This window comes from Emys orbicularis, chromosome 9 (assembly GCF_028017835.1).
Source record: "Emys orbicularis isolate rEmyOrb1 chromosome 9, rEmyOrb1.hap1, whole genome shotgun sequence".
Lineage (NCBI taxonomy): Eukaryota > Metazoa > Chordata > Testudines > Emydidae > Emys > Emys orbicularis.
This window is the reverse complement of record NC_088691.1, coordinates 63811836-63836578: the sequence shown is the minus strand read 5'-3', so window position 1 is coordinate 63836578 and position 24743 is coordinate 63811836. Positions and strand designations below refer to the sequence as shown.

At 40.4% G+C, this 24743-nt stretch overlaps 1 protein-coding gene across 1 annotated transcript in view; it reads left to right on the top strand.

Annotated features, from left to right (window-relative positions):
- Positions 1 to 24743, top strand: part of PIK3CB (phosphatidylinositol-4,5-bisphosphate 3-kinase catalytic subunit beta) — a 108760-nt gene that overhangs the window by 12749 nt on the left and 71268 nt on the right. The window contains exons 2-6 of the mRNA XM_065410609.1: positions 508 to 733; positions 6859 to 7082; positions 16654 to 16833; positions 19249 to 19419; positions 20372 to 20449. Coding sequence (XP_065266681.1) covers positions 508 to 733; positions 6859 to 7082; positions 16654 to 16833; positions 19249 to 19419; positions 20372 to 20449 — 879 coding nt within the window. The remainder of the gene's footprint in view (positions 1 to 507; positions 734 to 6858; positions 7083 to 16653; positions 16834 to 19248; positions 19420 to 20371; positions 20450 to 24743) is intronic.

Here is a 24743-nt window from a genome sequence, read left to right as displayed (position 1 = left end):
GCTATAAAAATTTAATAAGCTGGCAAACAGTTCAGCCAGTTTTTCACTGTATGTTGATTTTCTAGTATACCTCTACCCCGATATAACGCTGTCCTCGGGAGCCAAAAAATCTTACTGCGTTATAGGTGAAACCGCGTTATACTGAACTTGCTTTCATCTGCCGGAGTGCGCAGCCCCGCCCCCCTGGAGCGCTGCTATATCGGGTCGCGTTATATCGTGGTAGAGGTGTATTATAATTCAGGAGCACATTCTAGTGCTCAATTTACCTTTCTCTCTCTCTCTCTCTCTCTCTCTCTCTCTCTCTCTCTCTTCGGTATTGATATGGCCCCATCAATGTAGTATCTGAATGTCTCACAATGGTCTGATTCTGAAATCAATGAGACCGTGCCATTAGGATAAAGCCCTAACATTGTGAAGAATATCAGCTTTCCGAAGATAAATGTTAAGCTTAACGCTCAACATTGCTTTTGGTACCTGAATATATGTCTGTCTATTTCTTATTTGCAGCTACTATGGAAGCAGGCACACAGCTACCCTCTATTTCATCTCCTTATGGAGATTGACTCTTACATGTTTTCATGTGTGAACCAGACGGCTGTACGTGAAGAACTAGAGGATGAAACGCGAAGGCTGTGTGATGTTAGACCCTTTCTTCCTGTCCTCAAACTAGTGACAAGGAACTGTGACCCAGGGGAAAAATTGGATTCCAAAATAGGTGTCCTTATAGGAAAAGGTAATTTTGAATTTTTTCTCTTTTGTTTTATTTGGAAAAGGGAGGGAGAATTTATTTTGTGTAAGTTAGTTTCACAGAGACCAGGATATCTCTGCCTCAGCCCTTATCTTCTAGAACTACCCATTCTAAAGCAGATAGAAAATGTAACTTGAAAAAAATTCTAAACACCATTATAACACTAACACCAGAAGTTTCAAAAATTGTAGTGAAGTCATTTTTGTAACCAGAATAAATAGAATTAACAAAAACAAACGATACAGTGTATTTCTGAGCAATTATCGCACATATCTGGTGAAGTCACAATGCACAAGAATGAAGTTCAAGTGGCTGGAACCATCTGAAAAGTGCAAGAGACATGAAGTGGATAAAGTGCCTTACTGCTAGTTTGAAATGTAATTTAACAAAAATAATAAAAATCCAAGTCACTTCTGATTAATGATGACAGTGGCATGACATTTACAGCCACTTACATCAATTTTCTGAAGATATGATCTTTAATGGCTTCTCAGTCTTTGGCCTCCAGCTCCCAGCATGAGATTTAGCAGAACTCCCTAGCTCAAAGAAGTTTGACTTCTGAGACAGAAGAAGCACTCAGCACAGACCTCCCTGCTTGCACTGTTCGTGCTCCTCCAACTGCGGCTACTTCAGCCTTAGCCAGTCCCTGATTGACCATAATCAGGCAAGAAGTTTCCTGCAGAGAGCCAAAAAGAACAGAGATGAAAGAGCTGATATGATAGTGATAATAGTTGTAGCTCCTGCCTAATCACAATCAAAAAGCATATGGCTCGAAGTTTATAAGGGTAGTGGTAGTGGCCTTTGCTAGTCAGGGATTCGTAGAACAGGACTCATTTTGAACTATTACTGCCTCAGAAAACCAAAAAGCTTTGGGCTGGGGGAATTCTGCCAGTTTCACACAGGGATCATGAGACCTATAAGTGAGAATCCCATGAGATATTTCCAAAGAAGAATTACAGACAAATATTTTCTGTAAGAGAGTGTGTGTGTGTGTGTGTGTGTGTGTGTGTGTGTGTGTGTGTGTGTGTGTAGAGGGGGTTATTTTTTATTTTCCTTGTGATACATCTTGCCAGAGAGGAGGCCCCTTGAAACTCACAGTACAGAACTTTTGTATCACATTAACATCTGTCTGAAACAGAAGATCAAGGGTTTACGTCCAATGACATTCCTAACACCTGAGTTGATTTTAAAGGCCTGTTTAGTTGTTTTTAGTGATCAGAAAAAAGTATTCTATGGTGAAGGGTGTTACGATAAGGATCCTAATGTGTGTAAGAAGGTAGTAACTAGGGCTGTCAAGCAATTAAAAAAATTAATTGCGATTAATAATAGAATACTATTTATTTAAATATTTTTGGATAATTTCTACATTTTCAAATATATTGACTTCAATTAAAACACAGAATACAAAGTGTGCAGTGCTCACTTTATATTTATTTTTGATTACAAATATTTACACTGTAAAAAACAAAAGAAACAGTATTTTTCAGTTTACCTAATACAAGTACTGTAGTGCAATCTCTTTGTCATGAAAGTTGAATTTACAAATGTAGAATTATGTACAAAAAAAACCCTGCATTCAAAAATAAAACAATATAAAACTTTAGAGCCGACAAGTCCAGTCAGTCCTACTTCAGCCAATCGCTCAGACAAACAAGTTTGGTTACAATGTGCAGGAGATAATGCTGCCCGCTTCTTGTTTACAATGTCACCTGAAAGTGAGAACAGATGTTTGCATGGCACTGTTGTAGCTGGTGTCGCAAGATATTTACATGCCAGATGCACTAAAGATTCACATGTCCCTTCGTGCTTCAACCACCATTCCAGACATACAGGGCCGTCCCTAGCGGGGTGCGGGGCCTGGGGCAGAAATGACGGATTCATCTCTTCCGGGACCGACTGCGCCGGCCAATCACACCAGCCCGCGGGGCCCCCCAAAGTGCAGGGCCCAGAGCGGTCGCCCCAATTCGCCCTACCCAAGGGATGGCTCTGCCAGAGACCATGCGTCCATGCTGATGATGGGTTCTGCTCAATAACGATCCAAAGCAGAGTGGACCGACACCTGTTCATTTTCATCATCTGAGTCAGATGCCACCAGCAGAAAGTTGATTCAATTTTTTGGTGGTTCAGATTCTGTAGTTTCTGCATCTGAGTGTTGCTCTTTTAAGACTTCTGAAAGCATACTCCATACCTTGTCCCTCTCAGATTTTGGACAACACTTCAGATTCTTAAACCTTGGGTCGAGTGCTGTAGCTATTTTTAGAAATCTTACATTGATACCTTCTTTGCGTTTTGTCAAATCTGCTGTAAAAGTGTTCTTAAAACGAACATGTGCTGGGTCATCATCCAAGACTGCTATAATATGAAATATATGGCAGAATGTGGGTAAAACAGAACAGGAGACATACAATTCTCCCTAAAGGAGTTCAATCACAAATTTAATTAATGCATTATTTATTTTTTTAATGAGCATCATCAGCATGGAAGCATGTCCTCTGGAATGGTGGCCGAAGCATGAGGGGGCATATGAATGTTTAGCATATCTGGCACGTAAATACCTTGCAATGCCAGCTACAAATGTGCCATGCAACAAATGCCTATTCTTACTTTCAGGTGACATTGTAAATAAGAAGCAGGCAGCAGTATCTCCCGTAAATGTAAACAAACTTGTTTGTCTTAGCGATTGGCTGAACAAGTAGGACTGAGTGTACTTGTAGGCTCTAAAGTTTTACATTGTTTGAGTGCAGTTATGTAACAAAAAAAAATCTACATTTGTAAGTTACACTTTCATGATAAAAAAATTGCACTACAGTACTTGCATGAGTTGATTGAAAAATACTATTTTTTATCATTTTTTACAGTGCAAATATTTGTAATAAAAATAATAATATAAAGTGAGCACTGTATACTTTCTATTGTTTTCATAGAAATCCATATATTTGAAAATGTAGAAAAACATCCAAAAATATTTTAATAAATTTCAATTGGTATTCTACTGTTTAACAGCATGATTAATCGCCATTTATTTTTTTCAGTTAATTGCGTGAGTTAACTGCGATTAATCGACAGCCCTAGTAGAAACCTATTCTTGTTTTGCGTAGTTGGTGGCTTTTTGATTCAGCTAGCTTGGTATGATTCATGGTTTCTTAATAGTTGCACTTAGACATCTTTCAACATACAATGAAAAGCTGTTAAGCTATTTTGTAGAGGCTTAACACTGCTCTATGAGTGAATTGCTTTTGGCCTTTTTAGTACAGAATTTTCATCTTTAAATACATCGTCAAATTATTCACTTGCAGACACAAATGAAGATAAATAGGGACTAGTGAGGTCATACATTGCATAGCAAAACAATGGAGAATTGTTAGTCCTTTTATACAGACTACAAGTTTTGTTTAGGTTTCAGCAGCAAACTGTCTGCTTGTTTGTTCAAACTGACAATGGAGCCATTACTGACATAGCCTGTTTAAACACTCCAAAAATAGTATTCTGAAAGATTATTTGATTAAGTATTCCAGTTTTTATGACTCTGCAAGACATTTATGTACAGAGCTAGCCTTGGGCTCCTATTTTGTGCTTTGGAAAAATGATTCATTCCAATATGAACTTTGCCTGGTTCTCAAAAGGTGCTTTAACACAATTTGGAGAATATTTTTCTAAGTGTGAGAGAAATGTGATGTTTGTATATGCCCTTGTTTCATTAGGTATTGAAGAAGTAGAGCTGATATCCTTCTCCTTTTGGTTTACATAGGTTTAGCAAAGCTACACCAGTGAATTTGGTTTGTGCAAATTTTTAATCTTTTGGTTTTGACTGGAGTATCAGATTTGTACTAATTCAAAAATCACCAAGAGAAATGCTAGAGTAAACTTGTCTGTTTGCTACACCATTAGTTCTTGTAAGCCACCCAGACCATCTTTCCATCCTCTTCTTCTACCTTCTCCCAATTATTTGTGGGAGGGAGAACTGGTGGCTTGCAAACCATTTCTCCTTGATGTCTTCAAGCTATGTCTGGCCACACTGCTTTACCTACCGTCTGCTGCCTTGCAGGATAGGAGGGAGCAGGGAGGTAAAGTGGTTTAATCTTGCGATCTTTTGGGGTCAGGGAGTAGGAGTGCTCTCTTATTTAGCAGTGACATGGAGAGGCTTTTGTTCTTGCTGTTGAACTGAGTCCTTACCCCAGACTGCATTAACATTTCTGCCCTCAAAACTGAACTAAAAACTGTATGGAACGCTCAACGCAGAATAGTCAGTTCACTCTTCAGCAGCTCTTCGGGTTCTGCAGGATGAACAGGAATAAAGTGAAGTTAAAACTTACTTACTAAGCAAAATAAGCATAGAATCATAGGACTCGAGAGGTCATCTAGTCCAATCCCCTGCACTCATGGCAGGACTAAGTATTATCTAGACCGGGGTGGGCAAACTCCGACCCGCGGGATTGCCAGCTCTGCGGTGCCACGGGCCTCACACCACTCCCAGAAGCGGCCGGCACCGTGTCCCTGCTGCCCCTGGGGGAGGTGGGGCAGAGGGCTCCGCGCGCTGCCCTTGCCTGTGGGTACCGCCCAATGCAGCTCCCATTGGCCAGGAATGGGGAACTGCGGCCAATGGGAACTTCGGGGGAGGGCCACGGGGACGTGGTGCCGGCCGCTTCCGAGAGTGGCGCAGGGCCAGGGCAGGCAGGCAGGCCATCCCGGAGCCGCTCCAGGTAAGCAGCGCTGGGCCGGAGCCCAAACCCCTCCTGCACCCCGCAGCCCAACTCCCTGACCTGAGCACCCTGCCTGCACCCCAACCCCCTCCGCACCCCTCCTGCACCCCAACCCCCTCCCCTGAGCCCTCTCGTACATCCCGCACCCCTCCTTTGCCCCATCCCCTTGCCCTGAGCCCCTTCCTGCACACTGTACCCCTTCCCACAGCCTGCACTCCCTCCTGCACCCCAGCCCTACATTCATGGCCCTGCGTGCAATTTCCCAACCCAGATGTGGCCTTCTGGCCAAAAAGTTTGCCCACCCTGATCTAGACCATTCCTGATAGGTGTTTGTCTAACCTGCTCTTAAAAATCTCCAATGATGGAGATTCCACAACCTCCCTAGGCAATTTATTTCAGTGCTTAACCACCCTGACAGGAAGTTTTTCCTAATGTCATATATGGATCTGAACAAAAAATCTTAGTCCAGGAGATTTGCCAAACAACCAAATTTTCTGCTGTATGTTTAAGAAGTACCATTGCTTGTATTTGGCTTCAAGGGGAGGAATCTCAGTTTGGATTATTCATTTTCTATAGATTTCTGAGGTAAAAAAGGCCAAACTCTTCTATCTTCTAGAATTTTTTGTTCAGAATGTCTCTTTAAAATTATTTATCTAAATCCTATTAAAAATGGTAGAGTCCACAAGTAAGATCCAGGGACCATACTCTGGCAAGAAACTGAGGAACTCTCCCCTTTTTGGTAGCTGGGCTGGAGAGCAGGGTTTCTTGCCAGGATGTTGCCCCTAGAACAAATTGGGCTCTGGCTAATAGGTGTCATTAAAACTTTTCAAGCCGTGACTTGGTATAGTTTTAATAAGTCTCTTCATAATCAAGTAAAAATGTTATGAGGTGAAGAGGAACACAAATGTAGTGTTTTAATTGCTTTATTTTAGAAATGGGGTGTGTTTTCTCCCCAATTTTATGCATGACTTTTTGTTCTAGGGCATACAAATTCTATAGAAAAATGCTGTATGCAAAATATTAAGTATCTTGTAATATCTTACATAGGTTGTGGTAGTGACTCCATGGTTAACATTGCATTGTGATTTTCTTTTAGAGCAGGACTAAAGTTCTTTGCATTACTGATTGAATTCCAGGTCTGGTACAAAAACTGTCCTGGAGAGATTAGAATTTTCTGTGCCATCTTGGAAGTAAAAAATGTTTAGTTGGGAAAACATGTCAACTGAGGCTAATGGAATATTCATTTAGCCTTAACTGGTGATTTTCTTTGTTTTTAGTGATTATGTTGATTTAAAAAAAGCACATAAGCAATCTTAACACTGTTAACAAAGGTTTTGAGGGTGTGTGGGTGGGAATAGCTATACAATATTTATGCAACTAAATATTCCTTGTTTGATTGAATCTTTTTAGGCCTCCATGAGTTTGATGCCTTACAAGACCCTGAAGTGAAAGAATTCCGTAGTAAAATGCGGCGAATAAGTGAAGAGAAACTCCTGTCGCTTGTGGGCCTGTCTTGGGTTGACTGGCTAAAGCACAGTTATCCACCAGAACAAGAACCCTCAATCCCAGAAAACTTTCAAGATAAACTCTATGGTGGAAATCTTGTAGTGGCCATTCATTTTGATAAGTGCCAGGTAGAGTTACTAGATGCCAGAATAGAAGTCTTTTTACATACATGTACTTTTTGATTTGGGATCACAGTTCATATGTGAACTACACTTCATGTTGGCTTTGACGTGAGACGAACAATCTGCTCTCTTTATTTGTCTTGTAAATAATAGTGCTCATGCACAAACAAAAAACTTTATTTAAAAAATAGTTAATGTTGGAACTTAAGTGTAGTCCAGCTAATAACCCAGAAAATTGCACTTCCTGTCCAGAAGGGAAAAAAGCACTAGTTTCAAGCCAGTTTTATTTTACTCATAGACTCATAGACTTTAAGGTCAGAAGGGACCAATATGGTCATCTAGTCTGACCTCCCGCATGATGCAGGCCACAAAAGCTGACCCACCCACAACAGAATCCTCCAGCCTGCGACCCCTGCCCTATGCTGCGGAGGAAGGCGAAAAACCTCCAGGGCCTCTGCCAATCTACCCTGGAGGAAAATTCCTTCCCGACACCAAATATGGCGATCAGTAGAACCCCGAGCATACAGGCAAGATTCTACAGCCGGACCCTCATTTTACCCGCGATGGCACGTTAATGCCTAATTGACTAAAATCACGTTATCCCATCAAACCATTCCCTCCATAAATTTATCAAGCCTAATCTTGAAGCCAGAGAGGTCTTTCGCCCCCACCGTTTCCCTCGGAAGGCTGTTCCAAAATTTCACCCCTCTGACGGTTAGAAACCTTCGTCTAATTTCAAGCCTAAATTTCCCCACGGCCAGTTTATATCCATTCGTTCTCGTGTCCACATTACTACTGAGCTGAAATAATTCCTCTCCCTCCTTGGTATTAATCCCTTTGATATATTTAAAGAGAGCAATCATATCCCCCCTCAGCCTTCTTTTGGTTAGGCTAAACAAACCGAGCTCCTCGAGTCTCCTTTCATAGGAAAGGTTTTCCATTCCTCGGATCATCCTAGTGGCCCTTCTCTGTACCCGTTCCAGTTTGAGTTCATCCTTTTTAAACATAGGAGACCAGAACTGCACACAGTACTCCAAATGAGGTCTCACCAGCGCCTTGTATAACGGAAGCAGCACCTCCCTGTCCCTACTAGAAATACCTCGCCTAACGCATCCCAAGATCGCATTAGCTTTTTTCACAGCCACGTCACATTGCCGACTCATAGTCATCCTGCGATCAACCAGGACTCCGAGGTCCTTCTCCTCCTCCTTCACTTCCAACCTATGCGTCCCTAACTTATAACTAAAATTCTTGTTAGTCATCCCTAAATGCATCACCTTACACTTCTCACTATTAAATCTCATCCTATTATTGTTACTCCAATTTACAAGGTCATCCAAGTCTCCCTTCAGAATATCCCGATCCTTCTCCGAATTGGCAATACCTCCCAACTTTGTGTCATCCGCAAACTTTATCAGCCCACTCCTACATTCGGTTCCGAGGTCAGTAATGAATAGATAAAATAAAATAGGACCCAAAACCGAACCTTGAGGAACCCCACTGGTGACCTCCCTCCAACCTGACAGTTCACCTTTCAGTACTACCCGCTGCAGTCTCCCCTTTAACCAGTTCTTTATCCACCTCTGGATTTTCATATCGATCCCCATCTTTTCTAATTTAACCAATAATTCCTCGTGCGGCACAGTATCAAACGCTTTACTAAAATCGAGGTAAATTAGATCCACCGCATTTCCTTTATCTAGAAGGTCTGTTACTTTCTCAAAGAAGGAGATCAGGTTGGTTTGGCACGATCTGCCTTCCGTAAACCCATGTTGTAATTTGTCCCAATTGCCATTCACCTCAAGGTCCTTAACTACTTTCTCCTTCAAAAATTTTTCCAAGAGCTTGCATACTACAGAAGTTAAACTAACAGGCCTGTAGTTACCCGGGTCACTTTTTTTCCCCTTCTTGAAAATAGGAACCACATTAGCTATTTTCCAGTCCAACGGTACCACCCCCGAGTTTACCGATTCATTAAAAATTATCGCTAAGGGGCTTGCAATTTCTCGCGCCAGCTCCTTCAATATTCTAGGATGAAGATCATCCGGTCCGCCCGATTTAGTCCCATTTAGCTGGTCAAGTTTGGCTTCCACCTCTGATACTGTAATGTCAATCACCCCTCCTTTATTCCCCTCTGTCCTGCTCTCTCTATTCCTAAGCCCTTCATTAGCCTTATTAAAGACTGACGCAAAATATTCATTTAGATATTGTGCCATGCCTAGATTATCCTTAATCTCCACTCCATCTACATGCTTCAGCGGTCCCACTTCCTCTTTCTTTGTTTTCTTCCTATTTATATGGCTATAAAACCTCTTACTATTGGATTTAATTCCCCTCGCGAGGTCCAACTCTACACGGCCTTTGGCCTTTCTCACTGCATCCCTACATGCTCTGACCTCAATAAGGTAGGTTTCCTTGCCGATCTCTCCCCTCTTCCATTCTTTGTACGCTTTCTGTTTTTTCTTAATTGCCCCTTTGAGACGCCCGCTCATCCAGCTAGGTCTAATTCTCCTGCCTACTAACCGTTTCCCCTTTCTCGGGATACAGGCCTCGGACAGCTCGTGCAACTTCAGCTTGAAATAAACCCAGGCATCATCTGCCTTTAGCTCTCTAAGTATGTTAGCCCAATCCACTTCCCTAAGTAGTTGCCTTAATTTATTAAAGTTGGCCTTTTTGAAATTGTAAACCTTAGTCAGAGTTTTATTTGTGTTAATCCTTCCATTTAGTTTAAACCGAATTAGCTCATGGTCACTCGAGCCAAGGTTGTCCCCTACAACCATTTCCTCAACGAGGTCCTCACTACTCACCAGCACCAAATCTAAAATGTCATCCCCCCTCGTCGGTTCAGCTACAACTTGATGAAGGAATTCATCTGCTAGCACGTCTAGGAACATCTGAGCCCTATTATTGTTACTAGCATTTGTTCCCCAATCTATGTCTGGGAAGTTAAAGTCCCCCATGATTACACAGCTCTTATTAGTTTTTACTTCCTTAAAAACATTAAATAGTTCTCTGTCCGCATCCAGGCTAGATCCTGGCGGTCTATAGCACACCCCAAGCAGTATCTCAGGGGAGGCTCTAGTAGTTCTTTTATGCAGTGTAATTATTGCCCATACAGACTCCATCTTATCCATTCCATCACTTATTATTTCTTTACATTTTAGCTCATTATTGACATACAATGCCACACCCCCACCTTTACCTTTTTTCCGGTCATTCCTAAACAGCACATACCCTTCCATACCTGTACTCCAGTCATGACTACAGTTCCACCACGTTTCGGTTATTCCTACGATATCAGGTTTCATTTCTTGGACCAGGAGCTCCAATTCCTCCATTTTGTTACCTAGGCTTCTCGCATTTGTGTATAAACATCTTACCGTATGCTGTCTATCCTTTCTCCCATTAGTTATGCAATTTGGTACGGACCCCGTACTGTCCATCCGCCCCCTCCTTCTTATGTCCAATTCCCTACCCCTACCTATATCTGTGCTTATCTCTTCGCCCTCTTTTTCAGTGTTGGAATCTGGCGTGGAGATTAACTGGACATCTCCCAACCGTCTCCCCCAAGTTCCTAGTTTAAAGCCCTTCTGATGAGATGAGCCAGCCTCCCTCCCAGAAGTCTATTTCCTTCCCTACTCAGGTGAAGTCCATCCCGTGAGAACAGCTGTCTATCCCCGAAAGCCTCCCAGTGGCCATACATCCCAAAGCCCTCCTTATAGCACCACTCCCTTAGCCAGCTATTTATCCTCACAATTCTGTCTGCCCTTTGCTGTCCTTCTCTAAGAACAGGCAGAATCCCACTGAAGATAATCTGAGCCTCGACTTCCTTAAGCGTCTTCCCCAGCCTGGCATAATCTCCCTTGATTCTCTCTAGCGAGAACCTAGCCGTGTCATTCGTTCCTACGTGAAGGACGATCAAGGGGTTCTTACCTGCTCCTTTTAGGATCCTTTTCAACCGCAGGTCCACATCCCGTATCTTAGCGCCCGGCAGACAGCACACCCTTCTGTTTTCTGGGTCCGCCCTGGTCACAGGCCTGTCTAACTTCCTCAGTAAGGAGTCCCCAATCACATAAACCTGCCTTTGCTTGGGGGCAGCGCAATCTACTAATCTATCCCCTGATCCCTGCGGCCGTAACTCCTGTCTGTCTCTATTTTCCCTTATAGTCCCCCTATTGCCATCCTGTATCCTCCTGGGGCCGAGTATTGATGCCGTCTCCATCAACTCCTCCCCCCTGTCTATTGGACTAGCTGCCCTTCTTTTCTTCCTCTGCCTCCCACCATCAGTTACCACCTGCTGCGTCCCCTCCTCGTTAGCCAAACACCCAAACCTGTTCCTGAGTTCTATTTCCCCCTCACTAGCCCTCCTTTTCCTTGGCCTGCTTCTCACGGTCACATGCTTCCACTGCTCTTGTTCTCCCCCCGACATTCCCCCCTCACAGACCATAGCCCCCGCTTCCATCTGCACCCCCGAGCATTCCCCTTCAGCCACCCCTTGCCTTTGCTCCATTAGCTGCTCAAACCCCCTTCTAAACTCTACCAGGGTCTCTACCTGCATCTCCAACCCTCGGACCTTTTCCTCTAACAGGGCAATTAGGCGGCATTTCATACAAACATACCTCTGATCAGGTGCCCCTGCTAGGACTATTTTAATTCTCTTTGGATTATTGCTTTCACAAGCATGAAGAGTTACTTTTAGGGGTCCAGCACAAAGAGGTCTTATCTCATGCTTCCCACTGTTTTCCCTTTGCTTTTTTTTTATAAACTATTTTTATTTAATTAATAAATATTAACAGGTTTACAAATCTTCTAATTTAAATATTAGAAACAAAACAATAAGCATAACAGTGAGTTATCATTTAAAGAAACATACAGGAATAATCTGCCTATTTAACAGGGTGTTACCTTTTTACAGAATGAGCATAATTACCTCACATATATTGTCATTTCTACTAATTTTATAAAATTGAATAAAATCTCTGATTATACATTTAACAGACCAGGCATGTCTATCAAATATTAATATTACAAAAAAAAAACCTGGGCAGATGTGCTAATTTTTTGGAGGTGAATGTACTTTGAGTAATGAATACAAGGTACCCCATTATCTAAGTATCTATTTGTCCTCTATTTTGCTGGGTACGTAATTGGTAGTTAACTTTTCCATAACCACAACCTTCCATATTTTTCTGAACCATACCTCTGCTGTTGGAATATTTTTCCTTTTCTGGTGAGATGCTATGAGTGTCCAAGCACCTACCAGAAGATAAGATATTAATTCTTCTTTTTGTGCGACTTTCTGCTAGGAAGTCCATGGGGTATTAGTAATAAATATCCATCCACTTGTGATATTTGATTACAGATTGCATCCCAATACTCTCTCATGACAGGACATATCTACCATATATGCACAAAGTGTCATTTTTTTAGAAAATTTCTCCAACACTTATCCCCATTCAATCTATATCTTTTTTAACATGACTGGAGTGGGGAACCACTGAAACAGTACCCTAAAGACATTTTCTTCTGTGGTGCTACAGACTGAGGTCACTGGTCCTCTTTTCTAGATCAAATTCTATTCCTCTGGGGTAATTTGTCTATCCTGGTTCTTTCATATGTGGATTTTTTTTTTGTTAGGAAATTTGTCTGCCAACATTGATTATAAATTAGTTTAAAATTTTTGTTTCTTAATCATGGTTGATACTATTACTTGTATTAAAGTTATCTTTCTATATGAAAGTTTTTTTAGAAAGCTGAGAAACGTAATACCTAACTTTGAAAGTATTCATACCCAGGGAAAGTGGGCAACTTAAAGCTAGTTTTGAGTTCTAAACAAGTTAGAAAAGTTTCTTTACTGAATAGGTGACCAACTATTTGTATTCCATCTCTCCCAATCTTTAAAGCTCTCTGGTTTGTGATTAGGTTAAGATCTGGATTTTTTTGAAATGGGTATCATTGGTAAGGGGAAAGCACTTATCTCTAGTTCTATCCCAAACCCATAGAGTAGCCTTTGCTAAAGGATGTGTATAAATTTCTGGAGAGCATAATATTTTATTAATCCATGGTAGCCTAGCAGTGTTTACATTGCCACAATTGTTCTATAACCCAGTGTTTGGCTGGGTTAGAGCTCTCCCAATCCACTACCCCTTTGATTTGTTTTAATAATACTATAGAATATTTGGATTAGCTAGTCCCCATTCTGTTCGAGAAGTTCTGTACAAAGTATCTGCACTCATTTGTAGTGTTTTCTTATTCCATATTAATTCTAACAATATCCTCTGTGTTCCTGCTAGGGTTTTATCTGGGATGATCACTAGAAAGATTTTGAAACAAGAAAGATAACATTGGCAAAATATTCATTTTGACTGTGACTGTTCTTTCCAGCCAAGAAATTGCATACTTCCTCCAGCACTCCAGATCTTTTTGTTGAAGTAGTGACATTCAAATTGTAGAGCTTTTCATGATTGCATACTTCCTCCAGCACTCCAGATCTTTTTGTTGAAGTAGTGACATTTAAATTGTAGAGCTTTTCATGATTGTCTGAGATTTGAATCCCCAGGCATTTTATAGAATTTGTTTCCCATTTGTACCCAAATGTTCTCTGAAGGAATGACTTCTTGGAGTCTGGCTCCCTTTGTTTTTACAGCACTAGAATGAATCAGGATGGCTGATTTTAAAAGAGAGTTCTCAGAACCATTGAGTACATATGGTGCAAATTCTGACCCAATTCTTAGCTATTCATGCTCTTAAATCAACTGTTCTGATTTTAAACTTGATACTAATAAAATCTCTCTGATTGAAAAGTGATTGATTGGAAACAGTAAAGAAGAACTTTGCTGATCTGGTGAAAAAGAATGAGCCTGACTACATAGTTGAGGCTGGATAATCAGTGACAAAACAACAACAACAACATTCTTCCATGTCCAGCTTAATATGAATCTTCTCTCGTACCTTCCCAACGAAGGCCTGGCTCCAGAGGCTCATGTATTTGTCACTTCCAGACTAATTTACTGTAATTCTTTGAATCTGAAGCGGATACAAAAACACTGTGAAAATTGTAGCTAGTGCAGAATGTGGCTGTTTGCCTTCTCCATAGTTTAGATTGCCGTGAACACATCAAACCTATCTTGTGGTCCCTCCATTGCTTCCCAGTCCATTTCTCCAATAGCCATTAATAGTTCCACTTTGGTACATTAGCGCTATCTGGGTGTTTCTGTTTGTGCTTTGTTAGTTTTATAAAAGCAATAATCAGAAGAGAATTAAAAAATAAAGAATGGAGAGTGGCGTCTCCTTTCAACCAGAGAGAGCAAACTGAGGAATTACAAAAAGGGTTATCCCCAAAATAATTATCTAATAATCCCCAAGATTAGCTGCCTAGAATACATCAACCAACTATGACATTAATCAAACTGGCTCCTTGATCTAGAGAGAAACCACCTCTCTCACACATTTAAATACATGTAAAGATACTCCCCAAATAAGAGTCTGTAATTCAGCATCAGCAATTGTAGGGAGAGACTGCTTCACTCCATGGCTCCCTCACATTAGTTATGGTGAGGGTTAGGGGACAAAAGAGGCCCCTGGGGTCTGGCAACAGCTGTAGGAAGGGAGGCTGATGTGGACCATACCATTTTAAAATTGAGAAAATGTTGAATTGATTTTGACTTAGTTTATTATGGTTATAATTTTCCATTTGAGAGGCTTGGCTTTTTACCAAGAAATCTATATATAAATAAAACGCAAGACAAAATAATGCAAGCTAGACCACACTACATTTGTAAATTGCTTTTAGAGTGATTACATTTTTCTAGAGTATTTTTTAAATGAAAACTCTGTGTGAGTTGTTACAAATCAACTTGTGCATAACATATGTTGAGACGGGAGAGAGGGAAGGTTTCTATGGAAGAAATATATTTCTCCTTTTTGAGACTCTCTTTAATTTCACCGTAACTTGTATCTGTGGTAGTCTCAAAGAAACTAATTTAGGTACAATAACTACATAACTTTCTCTTTTAGAACAAAAAATAGTTTAGAGCAGCATGGGGAATATGCATATAATCTCTGAAATCAATCTAAAATGTTTAACTGAAAATTCAGGTTCTTCCAATATTCTGTACATAATCGCATCAGGTATCTGCCACTTCCCCCCCAAAAATCAAATATATATTTTTTTGAAATATAATTCTGTTAGCATAGCCTAATTTTTTAACTGCCCGCCTGTTTTTTTTTCCGTGCAAGATTTTACTTACAGAACAATTTGATAAATATCTCTGTGTTGCGTTGCATCTGTTTTGCCCACTTGTTGCATCTTGTATTTAGGCCATAATCCTGAAACTGACTTCATGGGTAGCTTGTGCAGAGGCAGTTGCAGGTTTGAGTCCTTGGGTCCAAATCCTGCAAAGACCTATGTACATGTTTAACTTTATTCACTGTGACCAGTTCCATTAAGAACGTGCAGGATTGGGTTTTAGATTATAATCTTTTTGGGCAGGGTCTGTCACTTGCTATTTGTCTTGACCTGGTTGAACCCACTAGGCACTGCTGCATGACAAATAATGATAATCAATAGTTATATACAGGCAAGTAACTTTATGATTTAAAGCATGCAAACTCACAAGCTTAAAACAGATAGATATTACAAATATAGACTTTATTTTATGTTTTCCTTATTTGAGCTTGGCTGCAAGTCAAGGGCTCCCAGATACACTGTTCTCATATTATTGATCCCTTTGTGGTAAAATTTAAAAATAAAAATCATAAATAGAAAACACTAAAATGTTGATTGTGTATTCAGTTTTGGTAGACTAATATTTCTACTTAAGCTTTTGTGCTCTTAAAAGTTGTCTTGATGATAGCCAGGATTAGGAGATAACCATCTCATAGCTTCTAGGAGGGTTACTGTTTCACTCACAATAGCTGTATACAGATTAACCATAGTTGCCTTAATGATAATATTAAAAATAGATTTTCATAATTTTTTTCATTTTTTGTGGAAAGTGCAAATATGAAATCTAGATAACCTCATTTTGGCATGTATCTGTATATCTGAAGTAACCTTTCCTTGAGATAATATATTCACACAAATGAAATAACTTAAAATAGTAATAATCAAACCTATACACAAGCATTGTATCAGGTTATGAATCCAACTATGACAGATACTTTTGCGACATTTATCAATACACCTCTACCTCGATATAACGCTGTCCTCGGGAGCCAAAAAATCTTACCACGTTATAGGTGAAACCGCGTTATAGCGAACTTGCTTTGATCCACCGGAGTGCGCAGCCCCGCCCCCCCGGAGCGCTGCTTTACCGCGTTGTATCCGAATTCGTGTTATATTGGGTCGCGTTATATTGGGGTAAAGGTGTACAACTAATATCCACTCCACTTGAAATATATTGAGCAAAATTTTCAAAAGCACCAAAGTGATGTAGGCTCCTAATTCACTTAGGTGCTTCTGAAAACTCTCACTTATTTGTACACCATGGTATGAAACTTTATATTTTTTCCTTACTTTTAATACATTTCTCTGAAGAGTTGAGTGTTAAACAATCTTTCTTTTTTATGTTATTAGGATGTATTTAGTTTTCAAGTGTCTCCTAACATAAATCCTGTCAAGCTGAATGAATTGGCAATCCGAAAACGTTTGACTATCCATGGAAAGGATGACGAAGTTGATCCTTCTGACTATGTGTTGCAAATTAGTGGAAGACTGGAATATATTTTTGGTGACCACCCATTAATTCAGTTCCAGGTATTTAAATTTTTTGAATTCTAAATTTAAGACAAAAGTGGGTTTTGCCTGGAAACAAGGAAAATTAATTCACAATTATGCTGGAGTAACTTCTGGTTGAGGAATTAACTTTTTTGGAACAGCTGGGTTATTTATTTTAGAAGCGTTGTTGACCACAAAAATAAATTGTTGTTTGAAAGAAAATTTCACGAGGATTATCATGCTGAGAAGTAGAATGTATTTCCCAACAAAGCTATTTTATCTTGCTTATTAGAACCAATTTAGCATTATATCATGATTCAGAAAATAAGGACAACATTAGAATATTAAAAATAAGGCTGACTGCTCCCCCCCCCCATCACACCACTTCAGATTGAAGTGTTGTCATGAGCTTAGACATTTTTTTTTTTTTTTTTTTTGTCAGTTTGTCTCAACTTTAAATTTTAGACATAATGAGCCAAATGTTCAGCTGGTGTTAATCAGTAAAGCTCCACTGACTTTAGTGGAACTATGCAAGTTTACATCAGTTGAGAATCTGGCCCATTATTTTTAATATATATAATTATAAAATCAGTTTTATTTGGATGGTTATTTTGTCAGTTGACAATACCTCTCAAATTTATAATAATAATTCATGCCAAAGGCTCTTTTTCTCCCTGTAAAACAATAGTGTATCTGCACTGCTGCTGGCTCATTACATACACTTCAAGTGCATTCTCTGTGACTCTCATGGTAATGAGAGAAGTTTCACATTAGTGCTTAAACTAATACCCTTTTTCTATGAAGTTTCCTTCCAAATGCAATAAATTTCAGGAGTTAATTGCTCCAAATTTGGTTTTGACATAACTTGTGACACCACATAATATTTAGAAATCACAGAGGTGTCAGGTTTATCAGGAGAGGAAGTATAACATTTTATTAATTGCATGGGCACGTGACTCCATCTGAGTCTTCTCAGACTTTTGGAACATCTTGTTCATAAAAGGCATGTTCATGTATTAGTATATGAGTTAGTTCCTCCTGTAATAATTAAATACTGCATTTGTGTATAAATATAAAAATATATGGAGGTTAAGCATATAGAGGCTTAGCTTAGAGGACCTGAATTTCCAGTATGTGATCAGTATGAAACAGAAAATCATCCTGAGGTGGTGTGACATGGTCAATTCGTGGCTATAATGTCATTTATTGGGTGCAGTTCTTTCAGAAGACATCTTAAAAAAACAAGGTTCTGCCTGCCCTGTGTGGACATTAATGATTCCTTGGCACTCACCTTAATGGTTAAACTCTTTGTCCTTGGCCATATTTTCCACTTCTCATTTCATCCACCATTGTCCAGTGTTCTCCGCGTGTACCAGTGTGTTGCCTCCTTGCATCTGAGATGTAGAAAGCTTTTCCTAATATCTAATGTAAATCTCCCTTGCTGCAGATTAAGGCAGTTACTTTAACCTACCTTCAGTGGACATGGAGATCAATAGATCACCATCCTCTTTATAACAGCCCTTAACATACTTGAAGACTGTTATCAGGTCCGGACTCAGTCATCTTTTCTGAAGACTAAACATATCCAGTTTTTTAACCTTGTCTCTTAGGTCCTGTTTTCAAAATCTTTTTTTTTTTTTTTATGTATTTTTGTTGCTCTCCTCTGGACTCTCCAATTTGTCCGCATCTTTCTTAAAGTGTGGTGCCCAAAACTGCACACAGGACTCTAGCTGATGCCTCACAAGTGCCAAATAGTGCAGAACAAAAACCTCCTGTGTCTTACATATGACATTCCTACGCCCCAGAATTTTTTGAAACTGCATCACACTGATGGCTCATAATCAATTTGTGATCCACTGTAACCCCAGATCCTTTTCAGTAGTATTCCAGTTATTCCCCATTTTGTATTTGTGCAATTGATTTTTCCTTCCTAAGTGAAGTACTTTGGAGTTGTCTATATTGAATTTAATCTTGTTGATTTCAGACCAACTCTCCAGTTTATTAAGGGCCTTTTGAATTCTAATCCTGTCCTCCAAAGTGCTTGCAAATCCTCCCTGCTTGGTGTCATCCACAAATTATATAAGAATACTCTCTGTGCTGTTATCTAAGTTATTAATTAAAATATTGAACAGACCCAGGACAAACCTCAGCTGGACCCCACTAAATATGTTCTCTATTTGGCCACAAACCACTGATAACTACTCTTTGAGAATGTTTTTACAACCAGCTGTGCACCCACCTTATAGTAATTTCATCTAGACCACATTTCCCTAGTTTGTTTATGATAATGTCATGTGGGGCTACGTCAAAAGCCTTCCTAAAATCATCTTAATTTAATTTTCTTAATTATCTGAAGTTCATGAGTCAAATTTAGCATGAGCTAAAATGGTTTTAAACAATGAGAGTGGAATTATGATTATCAGCTTGTAACAACTATTTTCTGTCTGGCTTCAGTATATCCGTAAGTGTGTGATGAACAGGACTCTTCCTCACCTGACCCTGGTTGAGTATTGCAGCATAAAGAAAATGTGTGAACAGGAAATGATTGCCATAGAAGCTGCCATAAACCGAAAATCATCCAATCTTCCTCTTCCTCTGCCACCAAAAAAAACACGAACAGTTACTGTAAGTTGATATGGAGAACATTTACTAACAAAAATAACTTAAGACACACCACTGATGACTTTTTTCTTTGTATGTTTTTCCTCTCATACTTCTTTCCCAAGAGTCTCCTATAGTTACTCGAGATATTACATTAAGGATAAGAGGCCTTGTAGCCTTTACCCTGTCCTTTCCATTTTGATTCTTTTACCCTTTTCCAAATTAATGCCTCTTTTCCACTATTACTGTCACTACTTTTTACTACAAGCCAGAAGAGCAGGCGATTACCTGTAACTAACCAGTGGAGAAGTTACATGAGGGAACGATTGAGTCCACAGCTTCAGCTGCATGCCTACTCTTCATCAGCTGCAGTTTTGTGTCTGCTTCTTAACCCAGATTTGCTGCACAGTGCTGCCACTTCAATAAACTCTGAAATATTTTTACTAATTATTAATATCATGTCGGACAATTGGATTTTTTTTTTAAATGTTATCAGTCTATGTTAATTAAACTGCTATCCTCAGAATGTGATTGCAATTTATATATGTGTGAATCCTGGGAACAAGGAGAGACTTTCTTCAGTGATACAGTAGTTAATTACTGCAAAGTTTTGTTTTTAAACAGCTTGTATGTATGTGAGATGAATAGGTTTGAAACTTACAGGAGGTAACATTTATTATTCTGATTTGTCAACCATCACAGCAGGCATATTTTAGTCCCAAGATGTGGTTTACATGGGTTATTTCCTCTCCTGCTCCCTCAGGGCATCTGAAATGGTCTTGTGGCTATGATAGCTGAATTTTTCTTCATTCATTTAAAAAAAAAATCTTATTAATTAGTTTAAATATTTAATCATGCATTTTTAGCTTTATCCATGAATATTGCAAAAATATTTAATACATAAAATACTAGATCACTAAATTGCATTTAAAAAAAGACTTCCACATTTCTGTTTTCCTTGCAGCAGCTGACTCAGAGTGTGTGGGATATTAGCAGCCCTTTCAAGATTATGCTGTTAAAGGGTAATAAGTTGAACACAGAAGAAACTGCCAAAGTAAGTAATGTAGAGCCTAGTATCAGGAGACGTTCTTCTGACTGATCATTTTAATTTGCAAAGTGTTTACCGAATGTCAGCTCATAAAGGCTCCAGTTCAGCAAGGGCCTTAAGCAATATGCACATGAATAGTCCCAGTTGCACTACCCACCTGCCTAAAGTAAGATACATGCTTTAGTGCCTTGTCTAATTTGTCCCTGATTTTCAGCAAATGTTTTTCTAATGTTTGGTGTGATCGTGGCACAAAAGGTATGCATTCAGATCAAGCTATTGTGATATAGACATGTATGCCTTATACATGAGCACAGATTAAATATGAATGCACTTCTGATTCAACACTAGATATATATAGTGTTTTATGTAGCTCTAATTAAACTGTATCTTGTATAAGGCTAAGGGTCTAGATCACATGCTGCTGTGTAATCTATCCTGTTTTTAATTTACTAAACATGCTGAACATAGCAAAAATTGCAACAGCACTTCCGGTAAAACTGTAGATGGCTACATCACAGACCACAAGTTGTTAACACATGGGAATTTATTGCACAGTCCCACACAATTACATAAAGACCTTACAAACTCTTTGCCTCTGAAATAGAACAGCATGAATTTTCCTAATTTGTTTGGATGACAATTAAATAAAGAATAATCATACTGAGGCCTGGTCTACACTATAGAGTTAGGTTAATGTAAGCTGCCTTAAGTATCTGAGCACCTTACTTGTACAATGAATATCAATAGTAAATGCCCTTGTCAACATCATGCAGTCTCTGGCTCTTCTTCCATTTTAAGTTTAAATATAGATTTATTTATTTTTTAGAGCCAAATATAAGAGGAAATTTTCTGTCCAAAGCAAGATAGTTTCTGTTAAAAACTAATTCACAACTACTCACTGTCCAACTTCTCAAACTTATTTTAGTTTCATTTATGTACTCTGGAGTACTTAGATACACACCATAGTATCTCCTAAAGTATCATAGACCTCATAATTGGCTGAAAACTTCAGGAAACCACTTTCTACATTTTAATTATGGAGCTTTAAGCAAAACTAACTTCTCATCTCTTCATTCTTAAAATGAGTCATTAGTAAATCTCAAAAGATTTGATGGTATGGTGCTAATAAAATCCTCAAAGCTTCTATGCTTATCTGAATCTTTGGGGCTTGGACTGGGAACCTTCAGAGGTAAGGATCTCTTTTGAAATTTCTGGCATTTCTTCATTTTGGCATGAACACAAATACTATGACAACAGCTTCTAAGTTTCCTTGAAATAGGTCCATGTTCCTGGTTCTTTGCTTCTAATGAATGACTGAAATATACTCTTAGCTTGAAAATTTGATCTTTTGTTACAATGGAATGCACCCTGAACTTTCTGATAATTCCACAGTGATCCTAGGTCATTTCTTATCACACATGGAGGAGGAGGAGGAGCTCGCTAGTGTTGCTGTTCCAGTAGCTCAGCTGTTGCTGATTCATGCATGTATGTGCAGTGTTTTATTACATTGCTTTTTCATGGCCTAGTTTACTACAAAGTTTAGATTAAATGATTCCGAACATGCTAAAAATACATTTGACTCATGGCGAGCAAGCTGAACAGAAGTCTAGATTTTAAAAATAGAAAAAAGTCTGACTTCAGTAATTTTGGATTATTTGTTTTTTCTCAACTTTGATATAACAAATTGTGACAGACTCTTCCACAAATACAGAATTGGGGTACAATTCTATATCTTCAGTTTAAATGCTAGAAAATAAGGAAGACACAGGTGTAGTTTCTATTGATCAAATGTCAGTATCTTCTTCCTCTTCTAGGCTCTAACCTCTGTTTGGTTTTTCCACAGTTTTAAAATTTCAGTTTTGTCTTTGAAGTTCCAGTTCTTTAATTAGATTAGGCCAGTTTTGCACTGAGATTTTGACACTAGTTTCACAACCCCACTCTATTCTATAGATTCTTATACAACTCTTATCACTGTAGAATCTGAATGCTTTCCAATAGTGCACTATCATCTGTCATATGTGGTTTGTTCTCTCTTTCTAGAGCAGGGGTGGGCAAACTATGGCCCGTGGGCCGGATCCGGCCCCTCAGGGCTTTGGATCCGGCCCGCAGGATTGCCACCTCCATGGTGCCGCAGGCCCCGTGCCGCTCCAGGAAGCGGCAGGCACCACGTCCCTGTGGTCCCTGGGGGAGGGGTTGCAGAGGGCTCTGTGCACTGCTCTTGACTGTGGGTACCTTCCCCGAAGCTCCCATTGGCCAGAAACAGGAACCGCGGCCAATGGGAGCTTCGGGGGAGGTACCCACAGGCAAGAGCAGCGCGCGGAGCCCTCTGCCCCCTCTCCCCCAGGGACCACAGGGACGTGGTGCCGGCCGTTTCCGGGAGCGGCGTGGGGCCACCCCGGAGCCGCTCCAGGTAAGTGGTGCCAGGCGGAGCCCAAACCCCTCCTGCACCCCACCTCCCTGCCCTGAGTCCCCTGCTGCATCCTGCACCTCAACTCCCTGCTATGAGCCCCCTGCTGCACCCCTCCTGAGCCCCCTGCCACACCTCACACCCCTCCTGCACCCCAGCACCCTGCCCTGAGCCCCCTTATACACCCCGCACCCCTCCTCTGCCCCAACCCCTTTCTTTGAACCCCTTCCTGCACACTGTACCCCCTCTGACACCCCGCACTCCCTCCTGCACCCCAACCCCCTGCCCCGGCCCTGCATGCAATTTCCTCACCCAGATGTGGCCCTCGGGCCAAAAAGTTTGCCCACCCCTGCCCTAGAAGGAAAATTGTGTGTGCTGTTCAGGATTTTGTTTTTGGTAAGGTTTTGTTTGAGGTTTTATTTTCCTGTGTCTTGAGAGAAAGTGAGATTGAAGGCTTGCAATTGGAACGGAAGATGATGTGGGTTGTAAAGGTCCTTAATTCATGTGGGAGTTCATTCCACAATCTCCAGCCAGCCCCTGAGAAAGCAGTCTCCTGCACAGATGAACTGTGCCTTTATAGTACAAAGTTCCATAGTGGCTGAGGAGCTGAGTTGTTGACCATGGTTCTCATCTCAGAGCTTTTGGTGATCTTTTAGGTACACAAGCCCAAGCTATTGAGCACCTTGAAGATAAAGCCGGAAATCTAGTCAGCAATGAGAGAGCCCAATGACCTGAGGCCCGCAAGCCCAAGTCAGCTGGCCCAGGCCAGATACAGGTTTTTCTTTTCTGTGTAGACATACTCAGAGAGAGGAACAGGGACTTAATCATGAGCCTCTACCACAACAATAATAGCCTGTAGAGCAGACTCATTTTATCTCTCTCTTTAAGAGGTCTCAGTGCCACTAGATGGGACAGAACACCAGACCGAGAAGGTGTGTGGGTTACATACTTCCCCTAGCTGAGTAGGCGCAACCTGAGCTTCAGAGACTTCCCAGTTGAAATCCCGGATGAGCCCCCACTTGTAATGCCGACAGACCCCGGTCGTTGGTGGGGGACCTCTGGAGCTTAGTGCATGAGCCTCTTCAGCATGAGCTAAAAGCCAACTGGCTGTTAGTGAGTCTGCTCTACAGCCTTTGCTATCTCTCACTCTCTCTTTAAGTGGTCTCGGTGCCACTAGATGGGACAAAACACCACACCCAGAAGGTGTGTGGGTTACACCATCTCAATACAATTCCTCTAGACCCTGCCATGTGTCTGAGTTGGGACAGTAGAGTTCTGTGGCTGACCATATTGAATGTTTACCTGGTATTTGTTTTCCTAATTAGAAGTAAAGAATTACCAGAAATCACACCAGGCAGCTTTAGATTTCCTTTTTAGTGTTAGGAGCAACAGAGGGTCCTGTGGCACCTTTAAGACTAACAGAAGTATTGGGAGCATAAGCTTTCGTGGGTAAGAACCTCACTTCTTCAGATGCAACACTTTTTAGTGTTGTAGATCTAAGTAGGTGAAATAAAGAAAGAACCAGCCTGAACTCTGAGGCCTGGTCTACACTTAAAATTTAGGTTGACATAATCCCAGTGTAGATGCAAGTATGTTGACAGAAGAACAGTTCTGTCGACCTAGCCACCAGCACTGACGGAGGTGAGGTCCTACAGCAACAGAAAACCTCCTTCTGTTGGTGTAGGCTGCATCTACGCTACTGGGTTATGCAAGCATAGCTATGGTGCCCTAGCTTTGCCACTATAGTCCCTTTAGACATGGTCTTACCCAAAAGTCAAAAGAAAATGTTTATAAGTTCAAGAAAATTAGATTAACTTAAGTTTGATTTAAAAATTGTATTTCTGTTTACATGCAATTGCTGCAGAGGATGTGGCATAATACTGTGGGAGAGGC